This window comes from Lissotriton vulgaris, chromosome 4_1 (genome assembly GCF_964263255.1).
Source record: "Lissotriton vulgaris chromosome 4_1, aLisVul1.2, whole genome shotgun sequence".
Lineage (NCBI taxonomy): Eukaryota > Metazoa > Chordata > Amphibia > Caudata > Salamandridae > Lissotriton > Lissotriton vulgaris.
Genome location: NC_141691.1, coordinates 1,852,304,578 through 1,852,329,158, shown reverse-complemented (window position 1 = coordinate 1,852,329,158; position 24,581 = coordinate 1,852,304,578). Strand labels below are relative to the sequence as shown.

General features: G+C 41.6%; 1 protein-coding gene across 1 annotated transcript in view; it reads right to left on the bottom strand.

The window, feature by feature from the left end:
* The window catches only part of COL14A1 (collagen type XIV alpha 1 chain), a 514,343-nt gene that overhangs the window by 418,895 nt on the left and 70,867 nt on the right, over positions 1–24,581 (bottom strand). The window contains exons 3-5 of the mRNA XM_086966163.1: positions 9,619–9,735; positions 4,843–4,986; positions 4,010–4,102 (exon numbers count right to left, since the gene is read on the bottom strand). Of these exons, the coding sequence (XP_086822289.1) occupies positions 4,010–4,102; positions 4,843–4,986; positions 9,619–9,735 (354 nt within the window). The remainder of the gene's footprint in view (positions 1–4,009; positions 4,103–4,842; positions 4,987–9,618; positions 9,736–24,581) is intronic.

Below are 24,581 nucleotides of genomic sequence, written 5' to 3'. Positions count from 1 at the left end.
GAAACAGTGAATTTTCATAATAAGATCGGGAAAAAGAGCATGTAGAAGAAGTGAAAGATGTTATGCATTGCCAACACAAATCAACTAGTAAGCTAAAACTATGATAATGAGGATTATGTTCTAAACTAACACCTGTGTATTATGGGGTTATTGAAGGAACTGTATGCGTTCTTTACTTGCAAAAACCTTTACTAATGTCAAACATCATATTGAATGCACCTAAGACCTTCAGTGCAGGGCTCCCTGGGGCTGATGTAATCCGATAGTCAGGGCTTGCAGCACGATCTCCCCTAATCTGTAGCTGCAATATTTGGCAGTTAGCCACGCCCCCATGCACCTAGTATATATAACATGAAAACTACACTATTTTCACATAGTCCCTAAAACAATCAATAATGCCATAAAGATCTGACACACGCCTCAAATTCGGCTAGCAAGTTTCTAATGTCTCTTCCTGAATAAAAAGCTTTAAGACCAGTACTAGCTTTCAGACCAGTACCAACTGGAGCTCTCAATACGGATGGTGCAAGGTTTACTGACTAGGACTCTTGCTGAGCACCACTTCGGCTGTGATATGGTAGCATGCACTCTCAGTGTGGGAAAGCCAGTGTGCAGTACCCTCCCATGCAGCGCACACCTTGACACCATGTTTCTCTGTGACATGCATCTACTCCGAAAGAGGAGTTTGGCTGAGCAACTAAGAAAGATACAGCGTTACTCACACATAAACATTTTCATTCTTGGATGTTGAAAGCAACATAAATACACAAATTCTGAATCTGCTTCATTTTTAGGGCAATATATGACTTATAGAAGGACGCCCAACAGAGTAAACATTTAACGTGTGAAGAAGTGTGAAATGGAAACTGTAATCTACAATAGTTACATGTCACAATCGAAAGTCCCCTCCATTAGGGGGTATCTCTGGAGCAAATAGGGGTTCCAGAAATGCCCAGTCCCTGCTCCTGGAACCCACCCCTTCAGTCGAGAACAATACATGAGCCAGTCATTCTCTGGTAGTGCCACAAGAATCCGGAACTCCTTACCCCCTTCCCTTCGCCCAACAACCTGCAAAAAGGACCTCAAGCTCCTTCTATTTTACAGACTCCTGGGTTAATCACCCTCGACCATACCTAACACTTTATCCAGGAGACAAACTACTTTCATTGTGTGCCCCCACCATCGTAATGGATGCTTGAGCCGTGTATGTCCCTTTTCCAATGGCTGCATGTGTCCTGATCACAGCTACTGATGCAAATGTCTGAACGTATTTATTGTAACTATAACTTGCTGTACCTTTGTATCATTCTACAGTTGTAAGGCGCTCTGATGCCTTCGGGTCATGTCCAAGCTATATAAAATTGCAAAAATAAATTAGTCTTTTCTTAAGGTACAAAAAGCATTTGCCAGCAAAAATTACAAGTTTGTCACAATGAATGTCAACCTGTCTCCTCTTATTCTTGGACTGACACTGTCATCTGTTCAACAGAATGTATGTCCTTCTGTTTTTTTACAATCGAAGGTTGGTCAATTGCCACAGCCCTGTAAAATGCTGCCCATTATGAAAACAGAGGGACGAATACTGCAGCATAGTGGAGAAGAGACTCACTGGCAGCCTTCAAGGGTTTCCATTCGTTCTTAACCCCTTGCGTGCTGATGACGGCTCCCGTCCGTCATGCATTACAGTGCTCCTGTGCTGATGACGGCTGGGAGCCGTCATGACCACGCCCGCGTTCTGAATGTCCAGCAGAGGAGCGGAATTCCGGCCGCGGGCAAGGGGTCAATACACTGTCAGGTTCATTACGAAACATTTGGAAACATATTTGTATAGAACATTTCCCTACCAGCAGAACTTTCAACTTCAATTGCTCTGTTTAACTTCAAATGGCTGTCTTAACACCAACACACAATCCCAGCACTATTTACACCTTTCCAAATGGCTGCACGTGTGGGACTGGGCTCTCTACAGACCCAAACAACAAAATAAGGCGTCAGGAAAAAGCCTACAAGGAAGAATGATATTGAGGGAAAAGGCAGCAGTGTGAGGTTGTAAACAACAACAAGGAAGCTTACAGAAGAACTATTTACAGGCCCCTTGCGCAGTCTTTACGTCACTTTTTCCCATATTAAAAATACACACCGGCGGTGCAAGGAGCTTGTAAGTAAGCCCCTAAGTGCCCACGAGCCCGCTATAACCTTTCCCCCGGAAGTGGATATTTTCCAACTAGGAAAGAATTCAGCCAGCTCCCCATGAAATTCAAAGCTAACCAGCTTGAAATGAAGACATAAATACGGACTCACGGTGGAAGTACTTGTATAAACATTACTAAGGCGCTCGATCAGAAAGGCCTCATAATACAAATTTGGGTGGAAACTGGAGTTCCAATGTGAAACTATACCATTTTCAGGGGACCAATCCTCCGAGTCAATCTTGAAGGAATCTGCCTCTAGAAAAAGGCCTGGAACTACAGGAATAACATGTAAGCATCAGTGTGGAGCCTGCATGAAAACCTGTCTTTGGTATAGTTTGAGCAGGGTGAAGTTCACATACATATTTTTTCTATTAATGTTGTAACCTTATACCTGAAATCTGGGTAATTTCCTTAATTCACTTTACATATCTCATTAGATTTCTTCTAGAATCTCATATTCTCTCTGTGCTCCATTTATTAGTATCTGGGCTGACCCTACATGGAATCACTATTCAGTAAAATAACAATTTGATTCCTGGGACTTGACTATCTCTTAGATATCCGAATATATCACTATGGCTTTGATACTGCAGTACATTTTACCATCACAAGAGTGTGCTGGCCAATTAATAAGCTTCGAGTTCGCAGTGTACTATCACGCATGAGACATGGAACATGGAAATGTATCTATAAATCCCTGAACCATTTAGCCACTCTAGTTTTTCCATGCTAAACAACAACATTTTAAAGTAATACCATGGTGCAATGCAATAACCAAACACGCAAACCATCAAATATACTGCAAGAAATTGTACTGAGGAGAAATAAGCAAATGAGCAATTTAACACATACACCTTATTAGGGTAATAGGGTCTTGTCTTCCCTTGTTTACATTGGACAGTGCACTATCCAATACGATACATTAGACAATACATATGACATAAATTGAAAACAAATATATAACATAGCAGGATGTCACAGTGTGTACAACAGCATTGCTGACATACAAGTAATCACAATAATCTCGGCTCAAAATATTAGAAGAGACAGCCCTCACGGCACCCTGATGCACACAACAGGGCATCAACGCCCATATGTTGCTCATCGCTCTCCTGAGACACTCATCCCTTACACAGTGAAGAGAACATCTTAGAGCATACCAAACCCTCATGTTCTTGGCATTGCACCAACATCATATAGCTGGCTAAGCGTTGCTGCTCCATCAGCACACCCCACCTTTTAGCCAATCACACATCTAGAACCAACAGAAAATGTTAATGAGAATATAGCATGCCAAATGTGGACTATTTGGTACAGAAGCAACTTGGCTGACAAAAACACAGGCAACTGAGGGCAGGCACTGGGCGACCACACACCTTCATTCAATGAAATAAGTGGCCAATTATTGCAGCAAGCCCACCGACAGACATCAAACACTGCAAAGATATCTTGCAAGAGCAGAACATTATGACCCTTCTACCAAAAAAATACGAACCATCAATAAAGTCTACACAGGACAAACCCATCGACACTGACAAAACACATTGACCCCAGATGACTGGTCAATGGGAAATTTCAGAAGCACGTAGAAATCGAGCCCAATAAGGTCTTATAAATGGCAGAACCGAGCATTACAGATGCTGCCAACATAACGTCACATACATCAACGTGCGCACCAACATATGCTTAGCCATGATCATTGTAATATATCAGCAATGTGTTTTTGATAACCAGCTCTCAAAGAAAAAGTGTGACTGTCCATACGAGAGGCAGCCCTTAGTGGTTTAACCTGGACATGTAATCAGTAAAGACCTGACCTTCTTGTGGTTGGCTCTTGTTCCCTCGTTCCGTTTCATCAACCTTCAGTTTCTTTGGAGCCGTCTCTTTTCTTTTGTCTTCCAAATCCCTGACTAACAAAAGAAACGAGTTCATCAATTATGTATTGTAAAGTATGCTAACACATATTATACATAACACGACCCACCGGGTTATAGTGACCACGGAATGATAAGGGACCGAGTACAGCCTCTGTTGCACGTGACTAATATTGTTTTTATTTATTTCTTTCAAAAATAGTCACACAAACAAGCTGTCTTATGATCTCTTCATTTTTACTTGCTCCATCTTCATCTACTCTGCTGCAGCCCTGTGTCCAAATCTCCTCCACACTACCTCTGTGTCAGACTATGAATCCCACTGCACAGCCCCACCATCGCTTTGCCGCAGTCTTATAGCACCTCTCGTTAAGTTTAATGCAGTCTACCCATCAAATATAATATTGTCCTCAGAAAAGTGTCACTTTAGCACCAGGAACTAGGGCCAACTGAGGCTGTGTATTTTATTTAGAATGAGTAGAAATTCATCCGGTGCTGATTGATATACTGTAATACTCATGAATTGATCTAGGTTTTTCTTAAATATGTTATTTCACGTGATTTATAATCAATAATTTGTTAAATTATTAGAACATTTTGTTCCAAATATCTAACCTTAATATATTATCATTGTTTTAAAACTTTATGTGGATACATTGACTTGGGTGACAGATAAAAACCACAGATACATGCAAATAGACACCAGGGCCGCTAAACCACATGCACACCGACCTACAAAACCCACACAAACCAACACACAAGCAACTTCCACCTACTTCGGAAATGCCCCTGGGTCTGCCGGCTCTCTCCGTTGTCATTAAAGGCCAGAACTTTCACGAGGTAGCTCTGGTCGGGGTCAAGGTCTTGAATAATTGCCCTGGTTGCGCTCGGTTTGAGAGTAAGTTGGTTTGTTTTTCCACCTAAAAAGCAAGAGAGGACATTGTAATTTAAAACAATCAAAAACGACAGGCATGAAACAGAAAGGGATCCGCATACCTGGTGCAATCTATCTACTCCAGCTCCACAAAGAGACATTTCTAAATGCCTAAATGTCTAAGTATTTCATCACAGTGGTCAGATGCCTAAGACTGGCAAGCTTCCACCTGGCCCAGAGCTTGCATCTCTCTAGGCTCTGCCATCTTCACAATCTTACTCTGGCACGGGTCCCTAGTATTCCTTTCATTGCGCGCTGTGCACTGCCAGGGTTTCGTAAGTATAACCAGGCCACCTGGCATTATCCACAATGTTCCAGGGCTCATAGTGATCTGAAGACCACCACTGGGTGCTTAGCACTTTATAAAAAAAGAAGCAAAAATAAATATAAGTCTGACAGATAATAATATTGTATGGGACAGTGGTCCCTACTGCTCACTATTAAAAAGGGTACATTGATTCTATTATTCCCATTAGTTAAAAAAATATCTAATGCTCCCATCTTCGTTAAATCACTATTTAGCAACGACCCAAATCTAAAAGGCTAGGCGAAGAATCTGAAGTCTGGACAGATCAGCAGTGTCGACATTTCCAATCATTCCCAAGAGCATTCTCTTAGGCAAAGATACCACCCTTGTCTCTTTAGGACCCACAGTATAGTTGAACGATCGATAAGGACTAGTGGTTGGCGAAGAGTTTTAGTGGAGTGTGAAATGGATGGGTCTACCCGTATTGTTGTGTGTTGTCCACCCCAGGAAGTTCATATTTTAGTTGCCACAATTGCGATCTTCCTGTCAAGACACACCCAAGGCCTCACGTTCAGAGGAAGGTAGTGGAGTGTTTTAGCCAATCTGAAATTTGAAGGGTTGCAATGGATAAAGCACTGTTTGTGAATCCTGTGGTGCAGGATTTTGGGCCTGGAAGGCTTTTGAATTTTTTTTAATAGAGTTTTATATAGCCAAACTAGAACCGAATCGGGTATCAGAGCGCTTTACATGAGCACCAGTTTCGTTACAGAAGGACACATTCATTTTTTGTTAGGCACGGGGAGATTAAGTGATTTGCCCAGAATCACAGGATGCTGAGCGTCGTTGCCGAGACTCGAGCCTAGATCTCCAGCTTCGAGGTCGATGTTCTAGCCTTAAAAGTACATCCTTATGTATAAGATGAAAATTCCAGTTGAGAGAGAATGAAACCATTACTACACTCAGCTCAGAGACAAGTAATTCCGCTTTCTTAGAACAAATAGCAATTACCCTGGATTTGTTTTTTAAGTAAATGACTTCCTGTGATGAACTAAACTGATTTAAGGTTCTTAGGCAGAATTCATAAAGCAAATCATGCATCGGCATCTGTAGATGTGCTATTCCTCAAGATTTTCCCCTATTCACGAAACGCAGTAGAAACGAGCCAGAAAAGCTTGCAGCCCTCAAAGTGCACTAGTGAGTACGTTATGTGATTTTTGTAATGTCTAGTGCTTGCATAGAGGTACTGAAATTTCATTTATTTTGATGGCAAGCATCATTTGTCTATGAGCTGATGGTTCTCTCTGCCATTCGCAAAGCTATTGTCATAACATTTTCAAATAAACACTTGGTTTATTCATAAAGTTTAAATAAACCCCAGAGTGCTGTACCTAAAAGCCACGTCATAGGTTAAGTCCAGCAAATGCGGGAAAATATAAACAGCCTTTGTTCTTAATGTCACCATACTTTTTCCATGTCATATTGCTTTTTTCAGACATTTTTACATGAAAAGAAATCCAAAATAATATATTATTTGCCCCATTTAATTGCATTGGCAGCAAGTAGGAACCCATTCTGCAACACTGGACAAAAATCCCACCACTCGGTGGAGGGGGCAGTGGGGGCTTCCATTTGTGCCCCATACTCATACAACCACCATTACTTAAACCAGCAAGGGATCCAGCACCCTGTATGTGCCACCTTCGTAATATCAATTTGGCATTCCGATCTGTCAGAGTCGATGGCCGGGCTGCATTTGTGTGGGTAACAACCCCATGCAGATGTGATCCAGCCCGCTTAGTGCTGCTGACCAGTATACTCCACTGTAATGTGAAACCAGCCAATGGATCAAACCACTCAGTTTGTCTTTCCTCAATGGCTGATAGGCCGTCAGTGGCTTTAGAGAATCACCCACTGGTTTGTTAATGAGGATTTGGGGCCTGGTTATGAGTTTGGTGGGAAAACCACAGTTGTCCTGCCCGTATTACAACTTGTAATCTAGCGGGCGGGCGGCGGTGGTGTTTGGCAGTGTGGGAGCAGGACTGTGGCGTGCCGCCCCGCACCCACACCACCAACCTCATACTAGGACCTTAGTGTCATGCTTAGGTCAGATAATTCAGCAACATTATTGAGCCTTCTACTTTACCAGTTGGTTAACATGATCTCTAAATAGCTTAAAGAGAATGAATTTCTAGTAAAGTTGAATTAAGGGCGATAAGACATATAAAAAGCATTTGCAATGCAATAGGTATCGTATTTGCGAGAGTTTAAACTATTGGCATTGTAAATGACAATGCCTTTTATTTATTTGTTTTGGTAATTAACACATGAATAAAAAAGGCATTGTCATTTAAAATGACAATAGCTCAAACTCATGTAAATGTGAGGTAATTTTATTTCAAATAAGCGGCGCCATTGTCCCGGGCTGCTTGGAAAGTGAAATTGTGTATGGAGTGCTGAATGTTGCAGGAAAGCATGCCATGCCTGCAGTAGGAGAAACTCATTATAAAGAATCGGGTTTAAATAAACAATATCAGACTACAGGAGGTAGCCCATATACCGTATAGAGACCAGAGAAAACATTTACATCATACTACAATGTCACAAAGGCTATCAGTTAATAGTCAATTTCAACAGTAGTACAATTAATTACTGGGTTGCAAAGAAAAAAGATCAAGGAGAAAAAACTAAATTCAACAAAAAGTCATATATTTGTTATAGTAAACTTCATATAGTTAGACACGGATAAGAGCAGCACTGTGTTATATTAATCTGCATGTAACCTGTGGGATACTGTGCACAAGTGCTCATGAAATGGTGACGCGCCGGCTCCAGGTTCCGGGACCTGGGCCTCATCACTGCGAAACGCCTCATAACTAGGAGGTGGAAACATAAAGATCCACCAGAGATATCACATTGGGTGACATCATTTGAAACCTCGGCGCGGGCGGAAGGCACCACCCTACACAAGGAGGAGACGGCAGGGTTTGCGAAAATATCCCATCACGCAGACCTGGGGCGAAATGCTAGGAAAGCTTACATGTTCTAACGCTGCACAGCAGACACCTCCAACGTAACAAACGAGACTGGATACTTGATGTGCCACCTAACCGCCATCACTGCGCTGTGCTTACATGCTGCCCCGACTACTATCATTGAGCTGGGCAGGAACCTCACACTCCCTCAGGGAGAACAAAGGGGAAAAAAAGGGGGAGGAAAAAATAAAAATTTAAAAATTGCTCCCACGACCACGAAATCATACAGATAATTAGAAACACAGCTCACACACCATGCTCACACGCTGGTCTAGCGATACCTACACCCGGAAGGCACTCTAGGCACTTGAAACACACACACTCGCTCGACTGACGTCTCTCTTTTTGTTTAGAATTGTCATTTACGGTAGTTGAATGAACTTGTATTGTTACTATGTTAAACGCCTGTGACTCCTTACAGCGCAGTTCTCCACTGCTTACAAATCATATACAGGCAGCAGCGCATCCTCTCTGTGGACCCATCAAGTTGCCAATGGACTCTCTGTAACTCAACCAGAGACCTCCCAGCGTGCCAAGACCTGGACCCTTACGAACTAACAGACGCTTGCATTACCAGATTTATTTGGGTATTCCTCACCCCCACGATTGGGAGCCCTACGTTACTCTACGCCACTGTAATTAAATAAAAGAGTAACCTGGTCCTGATGATGGCCTAACCTCTTCTACAGGCCGAAACCCCGTCGAGTCTTACAGCGAAATTTCGGCACTTATTCTTCGAGGATACCCACCTTGACTTAACTTGTATATGTTAACATTCATTGTATGGGTATCCTTACCATGTAAACTTCGTCACCAATTGTCTTTTGTTCGCGCCTTCCACTGTTGCTGTACATACTTTCTCACGTGTCACTCTCGCCGTCACCATTTCCTGAGCGCTTGTGCACAGTATCCCACAGGTTACAAGCAGATTAATGTAACACAGTGCTGCACTTATACGTGTCTAAATATATGGAGTTAACAGTAAGAAATATATATGAGTTTTTGTTGAATTTAGTTGTGTCTCCTTGGTCTTTTTCCTTTGCTCCCAGTAGTTAATTGTGCTACTGTTGAAATTGACTATTAACTGATACCCTTTGAGACATTGTAGTATGATATACAGACAAAGTAAGACCTACTGGGTAACAACAGAAGTAAATGGGCCAGTCCTCATGGGAGGTTACAAATGAAGATAAGGTGGGACTAAGGAGGAAGCGCAGCGCATGCGCTGCCCAGGCTCGACCTAAAAAGTAGTACTTTATTAAAGTTTTAGCTAGCAATGAATAGAGTTTATAGAGCAAAAGGTTAGATTTCATGAAAATATCAAAAATAAAGCCCATACCTTCTTTCGGTGTAATCAGAAGCTTAATGCCCTCAAATTTCCCTTTCGGAGCTTTCCATGAAATTTGGATTCTGTCTTGTGATAAAACATTAAATTTCAATCTTGTTGGTGCTGGTACTATAAAGAAGAATACACTGCATTATTTCATATCCAATAACAGTAAAATGGAGAATAAAAATGGTAACAACACAGATACATCCCCAAAATGCTATGATGTTAGCAAAATATGAGTTATTCAAAATATGGAAGACAGCACATTGTTATATTGGTTATTGACACAACAATAAAAACCAAAGGCATTCACTGTCATGCTGATACAATTTTAGACAACCAAAGAAACAACACCATTGAACAAGACACAATATGTTGTTAGCTGTTAGGAATACTATAAGGCAAACCGACACATATAAGGTGTTTTTTTATTTGTTAGTACATGAGGATATTGTTTGAAATGTATAAGTAGTATATGTTTTTGATCACAAAGGCTAAATGTTCTTATTGTTGGATAATAATCAAATCTAACCAATAAAACACTAAAAGCAAGGTTTAGGAGTTGGGAGTTCTCATGTGTATGTGTTACTATAGGTTAAGGACATACTCTCCCCTGTTGCTTTGAAAGGGATACTTGTGTAAAGGCCAAATTGAGAGTTGGGCGGTAATAAAAAAAATCCTCTTATGTTAGGGGGAAATCCTTAACACTGGTTGATTCCACTTCTTATTCAACAATTGTTCTAGAACTCCTAGGGCATATTTACAAGCCCCTGTCGCCACAGGAACGTTTTTTTTTCAGTGTTCCAGTAGCGATGCAGGCTTCTCCTTATTTATAAGGCAGTGTTAAGTCACTTAATGTGGCTTAAATCTGCCTTGTAAATAAGGCACCCTTTCACGCTATACTTAGCGTGAAAGGGTGAGCAATGGGTGTTGCGGTAGGCGTTCCGCTGCAACACCGATTGATTTTAACATTGGCCCATATTTACAAGGGTGACGTAAATATGCGGCAGCGCCACAAATAAGACCAAAAAAAACCTGGTCTTAACATGGTGCAATAAGGAGAAATGTTTTATTCCTCCTCCTTTTTGCGGTTTCTATGTGTGCTGCATTGTTCAGCCACATAAAAATAGCAAAGCGCCATGCATGATTGTTTATGTGCAGGAAGGGACACCTTCCCGCATATAAACAATCATTCCCACAATGCAGGCACCCTGCGGTGCAGCCCTGCTTTTGAAAAGTGGCGGAGCGCAGCGTTAATCCAAGAAGGCTAACACCGCGCTCCATCATTTGTCTTGTAAATATGCCCCATATTATTTTAAATACAACCCAACTATAACTCTAAATAGGCCCCACGTCACTTACAATTCCTCTAGAATAGAAGTTCTGGTAACTAAGCTGTACCAATGTGTGTGTGCGCAAGTGATGGTATTTATATACTGCAAACCTGATTGGGAAGCAAAGATGCCCCACACAAGAGTGTAGGGAACAATTCTACATCATGTATAGACGAAGATCACAGAGGGAGGGGTGAGGGCGGTGAGACAGGTTGTCTGTTTGGTTGAGTATAAGGGGCCAGGCATATATACATATTAGAATTTAACCTAGTAGAAGTCTCAATTTTTTGTTGTGATTGTGGAAATAGGGACTTAAAGTTGGCTTTCTGTCCTCACCTGATATTGAAGATTAATAAAGCCACACAAAAGTTATTATTTCAAGCACATTGTAATGCTTTGTGAATTAGTAGGAGTGAGGTATTATATTTTATGAAGATACTTTGGATGCGTAGAAAATGTTAGCTATTTCAGCATAATTTATATTCTATTCCGAACATGGTCGAAGATACAGATTAAGGGCCCGATTCACAGAACTAACTTAAGACAAAATCCTAAACTTACTACTGTTGGTATTCATAGAAGTTAGGATTTTGTCTTAAAACAGACTTAAGGCAGACTTAAGGCAGACTTAAGTTAGGAGTCTTTCTTAAGTCTGTCTTAAGTCTGTTTTAAGACAAAATCCTAACTTCTGTGAATACCAAAAGTAATAAGTTTAGGATTTTGTCTTAAATTAGTTCTGTAAATCGGGCCCAATAAGAACAGTAGCACGACAAGCATGTGTTAGGGGGTTGGGCCCTCATCCATGCTTCAGCATCCTGTCATATCATTTAGGCAGTAGCCGTCTTAGCAATGAATCAGGACAGCAGCATTCTGGGTTGGCAATTGTTAGATGGGATAATTACAAATTGTTCACTATTGCATACATGTTCTTTAGCAAGAGATGCATTAAATGTATTCAACACATTGTAACATGAGGTAACATGAACTCATATCCTATCTCAAGGATAAACTGGTTTATAACTTATAATGTCAGATCAAATGCTGCAAGTATTAAACTCTTGAATTCCAGAACGACGTGGTGGGGATTTCTTTCTCTGAAAATTTGTAGGATTCAGGCTTTAAAAGATAACCTTATGGAATTTCACACATTGCAAACCGTTTGGAGTCTAATTCTTTTTAAAGTTGCAGAAGTCCAAAATGACACCGTTCAGAGCCCTGGGAGACACCACATGCAACCAAGAACCATCACCAGTTCAGATAAAGCCCTAAACTTTCTGAACCCATAAACCATCAAAGAATTAATTAGTCCAACATAAATAAAGATGAACATCAATCACCAAAGGGGGTATGTACACCACAAAAAAGAGCCTATTCTGTGCCAATATGGTTTGTACATGCACTTGTGTATGTTTGCTGCCAAAAGGTTACAAACACCTGCCTTCTTTACACTTTGACATTGTACTGGGACATCATTTGCATGTCAAAAGAACTAACTGAATAAATAATACATCAAGCACAGCAAGTTCAACATGTGAAAAAACATGATTGGCACAGAAGCAATACATCTCTAAGACTGTTAAACCTAACATCTGGACATACACAACACAACATCAGATGGATAGTTTTGATGGACACCAACCTGTTCAGATTGTTTTCTTTCTGCAGACTGTATTTTTCTCCGGAACAAAATCTCCCTTCTTCGAAAAAAAATGAATAATAATCTGCAGTGGGGCACGTAGCTGACAGACGAAAATGCTGTTTACCGAGGTGTCAGATTGGTTTATGGGAAAACTTAGATTGATGTCCAGCAGTAATGTTTATCCAGTGGCCAAACAGAACCGACCAGGGCTCCTGGATTGAGCGCATATGTGTGTTCTGTCATCTAGATTGTACATTGGTTATGGATGTGAGTGAGGTGGACTTCAGGGAGAGGAAAAGCCACAGCATTGGTTGAGCACCTTTTCTGGATAGTGGATTTGTCAGGTGAGATAGCAAAAAGAGGAATGCATGTGGAGATCTGAATCCTAATGGATCACGCTTCTTTATAGCAAAAGAGGTATGACCCTAATCGGCAGCTCACCCATCCCAGAGGTAAAGTGATGGGAAGCAGGGGAATGGGACAGGTCATGGGGTCAGATAACAGCAATGGGCGAATCTAGACTTAAAACAGCCTTCCCATGGACCCTGCTGTATGCAGGGAGAGCTATGGGCAGTGTGAGTGGCACCTGTGGTGCTCCTGGGAACCATAGCCCACCAGACATTTCTCATCATCATCATCATCATCATCATCATCATCTTCATTAAGCCTATAAAGTTCTGCACATCCTAGGTACCCAAGAATTCACATAGCATAGTTCAGATGGGAAGTATCAAAAGAGGTAGGTCTTAAATGCTTTCTTGGAGAGCATGCGATGACTGGCAGGCTGCACATCATATAGTCATGGTTCTCCATAAGCAAATAGTATGGATAACAAAGGCGTTTCTGCCTGCGGATACTCTGAATTCTTCGAACATTAGGGGATCTAATCATGAGAGAAGGACTCAAGTTGGCATGTATATTCTCACCCTATGAAAATAAGATATATTCTCAGCCTAAGCCCTATGAGTTAGAGTCAATGTGTCAGTTTAACAGCCAAGGGAGGTGTGTTCTTTTTAGGGACATTTGCAACCTGACAAAGTGGCTGAATTGTGTTATATCAGTCAAGTGGATGCGACAAGAAATACAGTTCTTTTGGCTCTGGTGATAGTGAGTCTATGTTTTGTGCAATAATTGGGTGATTCAAGAGAGCAGCTCTGCCAGTACTGCTTTAAAATATCTCACCACGGATAAGGATAAAAAAAACATATTTTATTGGTATTTAAGAGGAGACAATATCAAAAAAGCAAGAGGGTAAGTTTCAACACAGGGCATTCGATGAACATAACTTAGGCGGTGACAGTATAATTACATAATAAATGCAATAAAGATCTCACACTGCTGATGACAGATAATAATCTAGAAACACGTGTCCAGAGATGGCCAGCACTAATCTGCACCCACCTGGTGAAACACTCTAAAGACTTTGCAACTGTACTCGCTTGTCTGTCTGCATCTACCATGATGCTTAGGGGCGACCCTGCTGGGAGGTGCAGCAGTGTGCTCCCACACCAAATTTCCAACGGATGCAAGATGGCATTTTTTCTAGCATAAATAGAGGGGAAACAACAGTGTGGAAGAAGAATGGAGACCATCGTTTTAGTGGACCTTGAAGGTCTGCCCCATAGACTCATCCACCTCAATCCGAAAGCTGCAACCAACAATGCGCAAACGTGTATTTTGAATCCACATTGGTTAGAGGGCCTGAAGTTGTGAAGTTAATATTTCTTTCATGCATTTCGTTATATGTGGTACTGCAGCAAACTTTAAATAAAGCCATGGGCCATATCAACTCCTTTTCCGGTGCAGTCTCCTTTAACCATACTGAATGAGATCAAGTAAAATGGAGACCTGTGTCTGAAAAGCCCCCCCAGCCCCCCCATGGCCTGCATTGAAGTAGGTAATGGTGCATGTTTTCACTACTGATACAAACCATAAGGTGTTATAGAAAATGCCAATCACAAATGTAACCACTAAAATTATGCTCAAATGCTGGTGAGGATTATGTTCACGTACTAATCGACTAAAGCAAAGAACATTGAGTGCAGGCTGTAAACTACCCACAAATCATGATCCATCATCACATAAGACCACATTCTATTTCTCACTGTGATCCAGCCCATGAAGCTTTGTCAAAGAAACTACCCAGGCATTTTCAAAAAGATGAGAAATGGGCAATAAATAAATGGTGAATCGTTGCTCTTTCAACTCCTGTAATAGATGTTGGACAGCAGTCACCTTGGAACATCAAACCTGGGAATGCTCCCAGTCATAAAGTATGTTTGATCAAGATGAATAAGACTTATGTAAACTTCATCAGGGCAATATATTAAATCAATTAGCGTCAGTAGCACCTGTTCCAAATTATACACATCAGCGTAGAATCTAATTCTGTTGGTTTAAGTCCAAATCCCAAATCCAGGAGATTGTTTGTAGCTGGCTGTGAAGAATTGTATGCTCCGTCGTCCACAGAGTAAGCGAAAACGACTTCTGGCGTGGTCCACGCCAGAAGTCGTTTTCGCTTACTCGGCGGACGATGGAGCATACCATGCTTCACAGCCAGCTACAAACAATCATTTGGATTTGGACTTAAACAGACAGAATTAGAATCTACACTGATGTGTATAATTTGAACCAGATGGTACTGACGCTAATTGATTTAATATATGGTATAGAGTCAAAATATCGAGTTTTTATTATCGACTAGACATAATATCGAGTAAAAAATATAGAAGGGATATAATATCGACTAGACATAATATAGACTACCAAAATATCTGCTAGAAAATTTTAATATCGAATAGAATGGACATAATATTGAAGCAAAAATATAGAATGGACATAATATCGACTAGACATAATATAGACAACAAAAATATCGATTTTAAGGTAAGATAATATTAATTTAAATTTTTTGTGTAATATAATTCTGTAGCGGGTTGTGGGTTTATATGGGAATAGGGTGGGAAGTAATTTAATTATAATTAATTAAATATGGTATTTTAATTATTGTTAATTATGTAGAATTAATTGTTAATTAATTATTAATTGGTAATTAATTAAAATATAATTGGTAATGAATTTTAATTGATTAACTGATAAATATGTTAATTTTAGTATTTTATTTTCTGTAGCGGGTTGTGGGTTTATAGGGGAATAGGGTGGGAAGTAATTTAATTATAATTAATTAAATATGTTCTTTTTTAATGGTATTTAATTAGATATAATTGGTAATTAATTTTAATTGATTCATTGATAAATATGTAAATTTTAGTAATTTATTTTCTGTAGCGGGTTGTGGGTTTATAGAGGAATAGGGTGGGAAGTAATTTAATTATAATTAATTAAATATTTATTTTATTTATTGGTATTTATTTAGAATTAATTGTTAATTAATTATTAATTGGTAATTAATTAAAATATAATTGGTAATTAATTTTAATTGATTAATTGATAAATATGTTAATTTTAGTAATTTATTTTCCGTAGTGGGTTGTGGGTTTATAGGGGAATAGGATGGGAAGTAATTTAATTATAATTAATTAATAATGTTATTTTATTTATTGGTATTTATTTAGAATTAATTGTTAATTAATTATTAATTGGTAATTAATTAAAATATAATTTGTAATTTATTGTAATTGATTAATATGTTACTTTTATTAAAGTATTTTCTGTAGTGGGTTGTGTGTTTATAGGAGAATAGCTTGGGAAGTAATTTAATTGTAAGTAATTATATTTTTTAAATATTTTTTGGGTGTCTAACTTTTATTTATTTTATATTGTAAATTAATTTATTGGTAATTGGTAAATAATTAGTATTAGTAGGTCAATTCTATTATTAGTTAATTTTTATTTGTAAAGTTAATTGATTAATTAATACATTTTATAAAATTGTAAAATATTTTAATTATTTTGTAATTGGTATTAATATTTATGTTATTTATATTTATATATGAAGTATTTTGGGAGGAGCTTCGCGCGCAACCAAGATGGCCGCGTGAGCACAGGGCTCCCGAGACCCTCGCAACCTCCCGCATATATCCTGTAGCTTATCCTGCCTTTTATATACGTCTCCGTGAAGATGAACCGCTGGTGAGGCGAATACTGCAACCAGAATCCAGATCGGACCCCGGGAGCCGGAGTTATGGCGATTTGAAGAACGCAGCCTGCGCCTCCGTGATGCCCGGCTGTGGAGTTGGCATGGTGCCCGAGTTGTAATTGAACAACATCAGCCTGAGGCAGCGGAGACGACCGGTCTGGCCTACTTTCACTTTCGTTTTCGTCTGTTGGGCGGACCAAACGCTGCAGATTCTGCATTGTTGCTCGAGGGACCTCAGAGATCTCCATCTTTCTACCAAGGTCGGCCGTTGCCGGGCATGGCCTTCCACGCAGCCTCTTGATTGCGCTTTTATCCCCCCGCCCCAATTTGGATTCATTTTCACTGTCTCCACGATGGCGGGGAAGCCGGAGGTGGACAAGCAGAGATCGAAGGCTACTCGGCGGGGCAGCTATACCCAAACCAACATCATGGACCGCTATGCCCAGGCTAAGGTGTCGCCCAGTGGACCGGGTAGGTCGCTGGAAGGAGCGAAAGATCCGCTGACCTCGGCGACGGAGCCTAACCTACAAGACGTCATGGCCGCTATTGATGGGATCGGGTCGTCCCTCGGGGGACAAATGGAGACTCTTGCCCACAAACTTGACACTGTGGCGATTGACGTGAATTTGATCCGCACGGAGCTAGCGAAAACCAATGAAAAGGTTAAATTGATGGATATTAAGACTACAAGCCTGACGGACGACGTCGTCGAGATACAGACGGAGGTTCGTAACTTAAGGGCTTCTAATGACTTTCTCGCACATCGGCTGGAGGATTTTGAAGGAAGGTCTAGGCGTAATAACGTCTGTATTATAGGAGTTCCGGAAAAGGCGGAGGATGCAGCAACTGATCTTTTTGTGGAAAACCTGATCATGAATCACCTTGCACCCAAGGGACTGAGCAAATTCTTCACTGTGGAACGAGCTCACAGAGTTCCGGGTGGACAACCCAAGACGGGTGTCCCGCCGCAGCCTATAATAGCTCGCATTTTCAATTTCCGCGACAGAGATGCTATCCTGCAGGCTTAGCGAACAGGCGGTCCCATAAAGTTTGAGAACACTACCATTAGTTTTTATCCAGACTTTACCCAAGCCGTGCAGAAGCAGAGACTTGGTTTTCTTGGGGTGAAAAGGAGACTTCGAGAGATGGGCCTCAAATACGCCATGATTTTTCCGGCCAAGCTGCGTATTGAACATGCAGAGTGGACTTATTTTTTTCCATAGACCAGACGTAGTGTCCGACTGGCTTGATACTCTTCCGGCCCATCATCCGCAGGACGGGCGGAGTGGATGGCGCAGAGGCCGAATCGATGGACCAGGAATAAGCTTGGTCATTGACTGGTTCCTGGGGTATACTGGAAGTTTCGAACTCTGGCGTACTAACTGTGTAATTTGATTTTATGAGACATCTCGGGGGGCTGCGGGGCTATTGGGGGGTCTTTTTCCTCCTCTGCTTGACTTTCTGTAGATTAGTTTAGATGTTGGGGCGACAGGCACACTGCACGTTGGGGTGGCTTTCTAGTCTTATGCAGGGGTGCAGGGTGGGGGGTGTTGTAACGGGTTGTTTGGTGGGGAGGAGGGAGGTTGTGTTGTTTTTTCAGTTTCGTTTTCTGCAAGGCAATGTATTGTGAGACTTTCTGATTAGAGCGATGGGTTCCTCTTGGGGTTGGAATTTACTTCTTGTGTGGGATGGGGGGTAGGGGATTGAGACTTCTGAGCTGGAATGTGAATGGGCTGGGGGATAGGATAAAGTGTGGGGTGGTACTGCAGCAGTTAAAACGTCATTCCCCTGATGTAGTTCTACTACAGGAAACTCACTTGATAGGAAATACATGCTATGCTATGAATAGGAAGGGGTATCGTTTGGCTGCTCATGCAGGGTTTTCCTCAGGTTCCCGAGGAGTTGGTATTCTTATTAAGAATTCTCTTCCGTTGGAGGTAGATGCAATGGTTTTAGATGATAGATGGCGCTATGTTGTCATTACTGGTCGCTGGGAGGGTAGGACCCTGTCCCTGGTATCCGTATATGTACCTCCCGGTCTGCAGTCCACTACCTTCGCAAATCTGGGGCAGGTTCTCCTGGCTCTCCCCGAAGGGTCGTTGATATTGGGTGGCGATTTTAATGCGGTGTGTCTGGTGTTTTTGATAGACATCCACCCAGAGACCTTAAGGGGGCACAGAACTGGCTTTGTGGTCTCATAGATACCTTAGGCCTTGTAGATTGTTGGAGACTGTTGCATCCCGCTCAGCGGCAATACACGTTCCACTCCGGTGCCCACGGTAGCCTTTCGAGGATTGATTACGTTCTGGTGTCTGCTGAACAGGCGGCATCTGTCGCTGAGGTTAAGCATATGGCCCGAGGAATTTCTGATCACTCTCCTCTGTGGCTTCGAATTGAATTGTCGTCTGGGACCGAGGGACGGGTGGCCCCGATCAACCCTTGGTATCTTCGTAATCCCAAAACTCGTAACAATTTGATAAAGTCACTTGATCTATATTGAGGGCTCTGTTTCGTCCGCAGTGTCGCTTTGGAAGGCCTTTAAAACAGTTCTCAGGGGTCATGCCCTGTCTTTCATTGCTGGCGTCAAAAAATTGAACAATGAGGCGGTGGTGAATGTTGAAACTGAAATAGCAGACCTTGAGTTAGACCTGGAACATGAGGTAATCCGTGCGAAGACACACATGTTAAGATTGAAGCAGTTGGAATATAGGGCTCTAGTTACAGATGCTGCTAAGGCCATGAGTCGAGAGCAACAGGGTCGGCTATATGACGTAGGAGATAAGGCAGGTAAATTGATAGCATGGTTAGACAAGAAGGACAGGGCTAGTCGGGTCGTGCCTGAGATTGAGAGTGTGAATGGTGTGCGGGTCTCGGACCCGGTTGAGATAGTTGAGTGCTTTGCTGATCACTTTCGTGTGGTTTACTCCCCCGTGTCGGATAGGCCGGAGGAGGACTCTCATCTGTTGCTACGTGACATTGCATTACCGAGTCTCTCGGACGTTGATAGAGAGCGAATGGACAGTGCATTAACCGCCGATGAGGTTGCTCTTGCGATCCGCTCCTTGCGGTCCGGTAAGGCCATGGGTCCTAATGGGCTGCCGATAGAGCTATACAAGTTGCGACCCGATAAGATAGCCCCCTATTTGATAGATATGTTCTTGGAGTCTCGTGAGTGTGGTTCTCTCCCCCGAGACCAGCGACTTACGACGATTGTTGTTATACATAAAGAAGGGAAACCAAGGGAAAAGTGTGGGTCGTATCGTCCTGTATCTCTTCTGAACGCTGAGCCTAAGATTCTTGCAAAGGTGCTGGCTAATCACTTGATCACTGTCATTAGTGACCTGGTCCATCCGGATCAGTCCGGTTTTATTCCCCATCGTAACACTGCGTTGAATCTTAGGCGTCTGCATGGAGTTCTTGCGAGGGCTGGGACGTTACGTGAGCCGGCCATCTTGGCTTCCTTGGATGCCACGATGGCTTTTGACACCATTGAGTGGCCTTATTTGTGGGCTGCATTAGCTAAATTTGGTTTCAGTCCCGGTTTTATCGGTTGGGTCCGGCTTCTTTATGAAGACCCGCTTGCTCAGATTGTAGTCAATGGTCGAGTTTCGGTGCCGTTTAGTCTTGGGCGTGGTACCCGTCAGGTATGCCCCCTATCACCGCTCCTGTTTGCCCTGGCCCTGGAGCCCCTCGCCGCCTGGATCCGCTGGGGGCCCTCGATAAGGGGTATTCGGTGGTCCCATGATTATGAAGACCGCATCTCGCTCTACACGGACGATATATTGCTATATCTCACCTCGCCCTGGAAGTCGTTGATGGTTTTCTGTGATGTCCTGGCCTCTTTCGGTAGAAACTCCGGTTTAATTATCAACTGGGCAAAATCATATTTTTATGTCCTTTCCGGCGATGCACCCCTCCCCCACGTAACTGCCCCATACAGGTGACAAAATCGCGATTTAAATATCTGGGTATTTGGGTCTCCATAGACCCGGTAGCCCGATATGAGCTTAATCTTCTCCCGCCGTTAACTCGATTACGACAGGATGTCGCGGAATGGCGTAGACTTCCACTCTCGCCGTTGGGACGCACGGCTCTTTTTAAGATGATGTCTTTGCCTCGCTTATTATATGCCCTCCAAAACACCCTCGATATAGTCCCCACCAGTTATTTTCGAAGCATCGAGGGTCTCCAGAGGAAATTGATATGGGACGGTAGACCTCGCATTGCACTGTCCAAACTAACACTCCCGTGGTACGATGGGGGTATCGCCTCCTGGACATCAAGCGATATTATTGGGCGTCTCAGTTGGGGGCCATTAATCATGGTATGTATGGTCCTGAACTGGACAAATGGTTGTTGCCGGGGGGCAGTTACTATAGGGCACTGTACTCGAAATCAGCAATCAGGTCATTGTCCGGGCCTACTAGGATGGCGGTTAATGTATGGCATGATGCAACTGCCTCTATGGGCTGGAAGGACCGCCTGACTTTAACGACCCCACTTTTTGACTCAGCCAGGCTTGGTACTCTGTGGAAGACAAAAGGGTTTGATAGATGGGACCTCATTGGCATTAGCAAGGTGGGAGATCTATGGGTCAAAGGGCAAGTGAAGTCATTTGATACGTTACAGAAGGAGTTTGAATTGGGGAACTCTGAAAATTTCCGCTACGTTCAAGTCCGCCATGCTTTGTTGTCTGTCTTCTCGGTGGGGGAGGCGATACCCGAGTCTTCCCCACTGGAAGATAGATTTCTAGATGGCCATGTTCCGGATAGTACAATATCCCTAGTATATAAAAAGTTGATTAATGATAGATCGGATCTCCTGTTACCTTTGCGGGATCTATGGGTCCGAGACGGTCTTGAATTAGATGATGAGGACAGGCAATCGGCGATCTCCTCTCCCAAGGAGGTCGCGATCCCAGCAAGACTTCGGCTGGTCCAGCTTAAGATCCTTCATAGGGTGTACGTTACGGGCCCTCGCCTGGTCCATATGGGCTTCTCTGATGAGGGTTTGTGGAAGCGGGGGTGTGGTCTGGTGGGGACGTTTCTACAAATTATTTGGGAATGTCCTGACGTGATGGCCTATTGGAATGGGGTATTTGATGTAATGGAAGAAGTTACGGGTGTCCCCCTCCTACCGGAGGCCAGACGCTGTTTGCTAAATGTTTGGGAACTCACAGATTATAACGTGGCCCAAACCCAGTGGGCGACCCTAGGGGCCATGATTGCTGAATGTGATATTGCACAACTGTGGGGGTCCCAAAGGACGCCTACGGTCGAGATGTGGAAGGAAAACATGGATTGGTGCATGTTTTGGGAAAAAACTGTGTATCTGGCCCGGGGTCGCCCCCGAAAATGGGGGAAAATCTGGGGACAATTGAACAGGTTTCGAGGTGACATATGCATACCACCGGCAATGGATGACATCGATATCCCACTTTTCCCCTGACCCCACATTCACTGTTTGTAATTTCGTTTGCTATCTGTCTCTCCCCTGTGCTCCTCCTTCCCTACAATGATTGCTTATTATTTGATAACGCTGTATATCTGACCTAATTTGAACTAAGCGCTATGTATATTGTGTTTGACTTGCTTGTTTTATTTCAATAAAAAGAAATATAAAAAAAAATATATGAAGTATTTACTTTTCCTACTATTGCACTCACTGGAGTGGGAATAGTAATTTTTACCCCTACGCTATCCAACGCTTTCCCTACTGTTGCACTCACTGGAGTGGGAATAGTAATTTTTACCCCTACGCTATCCAACGCTTTACCTACTGTTGCACTCTATGGAGTTGGAATAGTAATTTTTACCCCTACGCTATCCAACGCTTTCCCTACTGTTGCACTCTCTGGAGTAGGAATAGTAATTTTTACTCCTACGCTATCCAACGCTTTCCCTACAGTTGCACTCACTGGAGTGGGAATAGTCATTTATTCAATGCTTTCCCTACTGTTGCACTCTCTGGAGTAGGAATAGTAATTTTTATCCCTACGCTATCCAACGCTTTCCCTACTGTTGCACTCACTGGAGTGGGAATAGTAATTTTTACTCCTACGCTATCCAACACTTTCCCTACTGTTGCACTCTCTGGAGTGTGAATAGTAAATTTAACCCTCTTGCTATCCTACGGAAAAAATATTTTATGTGTTTTGTTAATAATATATATATATATATATATATATATATATATATATATATATATATATATATATATATATATATATATATATATATATATATACACATATATATGTGTGTTTTAAAAAAAAGAATTTTAAGTTACATGAATTATTTATTAATTTTAAGGTTATTTAAGTATTTTAAGTATGTTTAAATTAATTATATTTATTATTATATTACTTTTAAATTACTTTTAAGATATTTAAAAAATTCGATATTTTGACTGTCTATATTTTTTCCTATCGATATTTTGGAGTCGATATTTTTGTATTTACCTGTTTGTAGATAGGAAGTCGATATTCTGGCATTCTATATTTTTACCTTGATATTTTGGCAAGTCGATATTTTGACTGTCGATATTCTGTCAGTGATCCCTGATGAAGTCTGCTGTACCTGTCAGCTATAGAAGAAACACGTGTTGGCAAAAGGGCATCTGTAAAGACGGTGGAATAAATAACCTCTGAAACCACAACCTCAGCTTGGAAGATTCTGTGTGCTTGGAGTATTTGATGGACTATTGTAGGACTTGATCTTCAATGAGGGGGATTGTTGGCTTCCCCTCATCTTGAAGCACCAGCCTGATCATTTTGTGTTCAAAACATTTGATGATGTTTCATTTTTCTAACAAGTGGTAGAGTGCACCTAGTTTACCTAGCCAAATTTTGTTGTTCAAGACTTATGTAATCAGTTACACTTTGTGGTAATAACATGCAGTGGCTATAGATAGCTACAAAGATGTTTAATTTAACCACAGCTGTACTAATATTGTTCAGTGAATTCACATCTCTGCAATATCAACAGGTTTTGATGAAACTGTTGCAGCCAGAGCTTCTAGGAATATTCCTAGAATCTTCAATCGAGATCTTTAAAGTGATGACACATTTTGAAAGGGAATATTTAACACCCTTCAGCCATCAGTCCATGTCACAGTAACTATAGGAAAGAACAAGTCACCTTTGGCTTAGTAAACAAATCTATGGCCTTTGCAGCCATGGGCAACTACAACAAGGGAAACAGCAGTGAATAAGTTATGAGGTTACCATGTTCTCATTTGAGATGGTGGTTATATGATTTCAATGTAATACTCTATGCAACAGAGTAAAATAAAAAAAACTAAAGTGTCTGGATTAATGAACAAAAGATATCTTAAGCAGAAATGTCAGAATGTGTTGAGTCTGTCACCTGGTGCTTAAATGTCACACAAGGAAAATGCAAGAAACAGTGGTCAGAATTATTGTACACTTTGTGGACCAACCTGTTAGAACTTTACTTTCCACTCTTTATCCACTCACCTCACCAGACAGAATTCTTCACTTTGACTTCTTTGGCAGCAACAAGGGCCAGTCAGTGCATTACTCTACCCTTTGAATTTCCCTTACATATGTTTGCACCAATATTCAAACTTTTTTGTGTTGAAAATCTGATATTGCTAAGATTTTCCGCTGTTGTAAATTTACGGTACAGCAAGATCACCCTGCGAAAGTAGGTGAACAGCTACAAATGTATTCATTTGTGCGTATTCACAAATATCTTCCAAGTAGCTTCCAAATCTGCAAAGCAATGTAAATTCCTTTTCATGGTATAGAAAACCCAAGTGAAGACCACAGTAGTATATGAGGGGGTAGAGGAACTACTTTCTCCAAAGGTAAAAAGTATTTCCTTTGCGGAAATGTTTTTCTGAAAGTGTATTGTTAAACTGCTCAATATAGCATGAT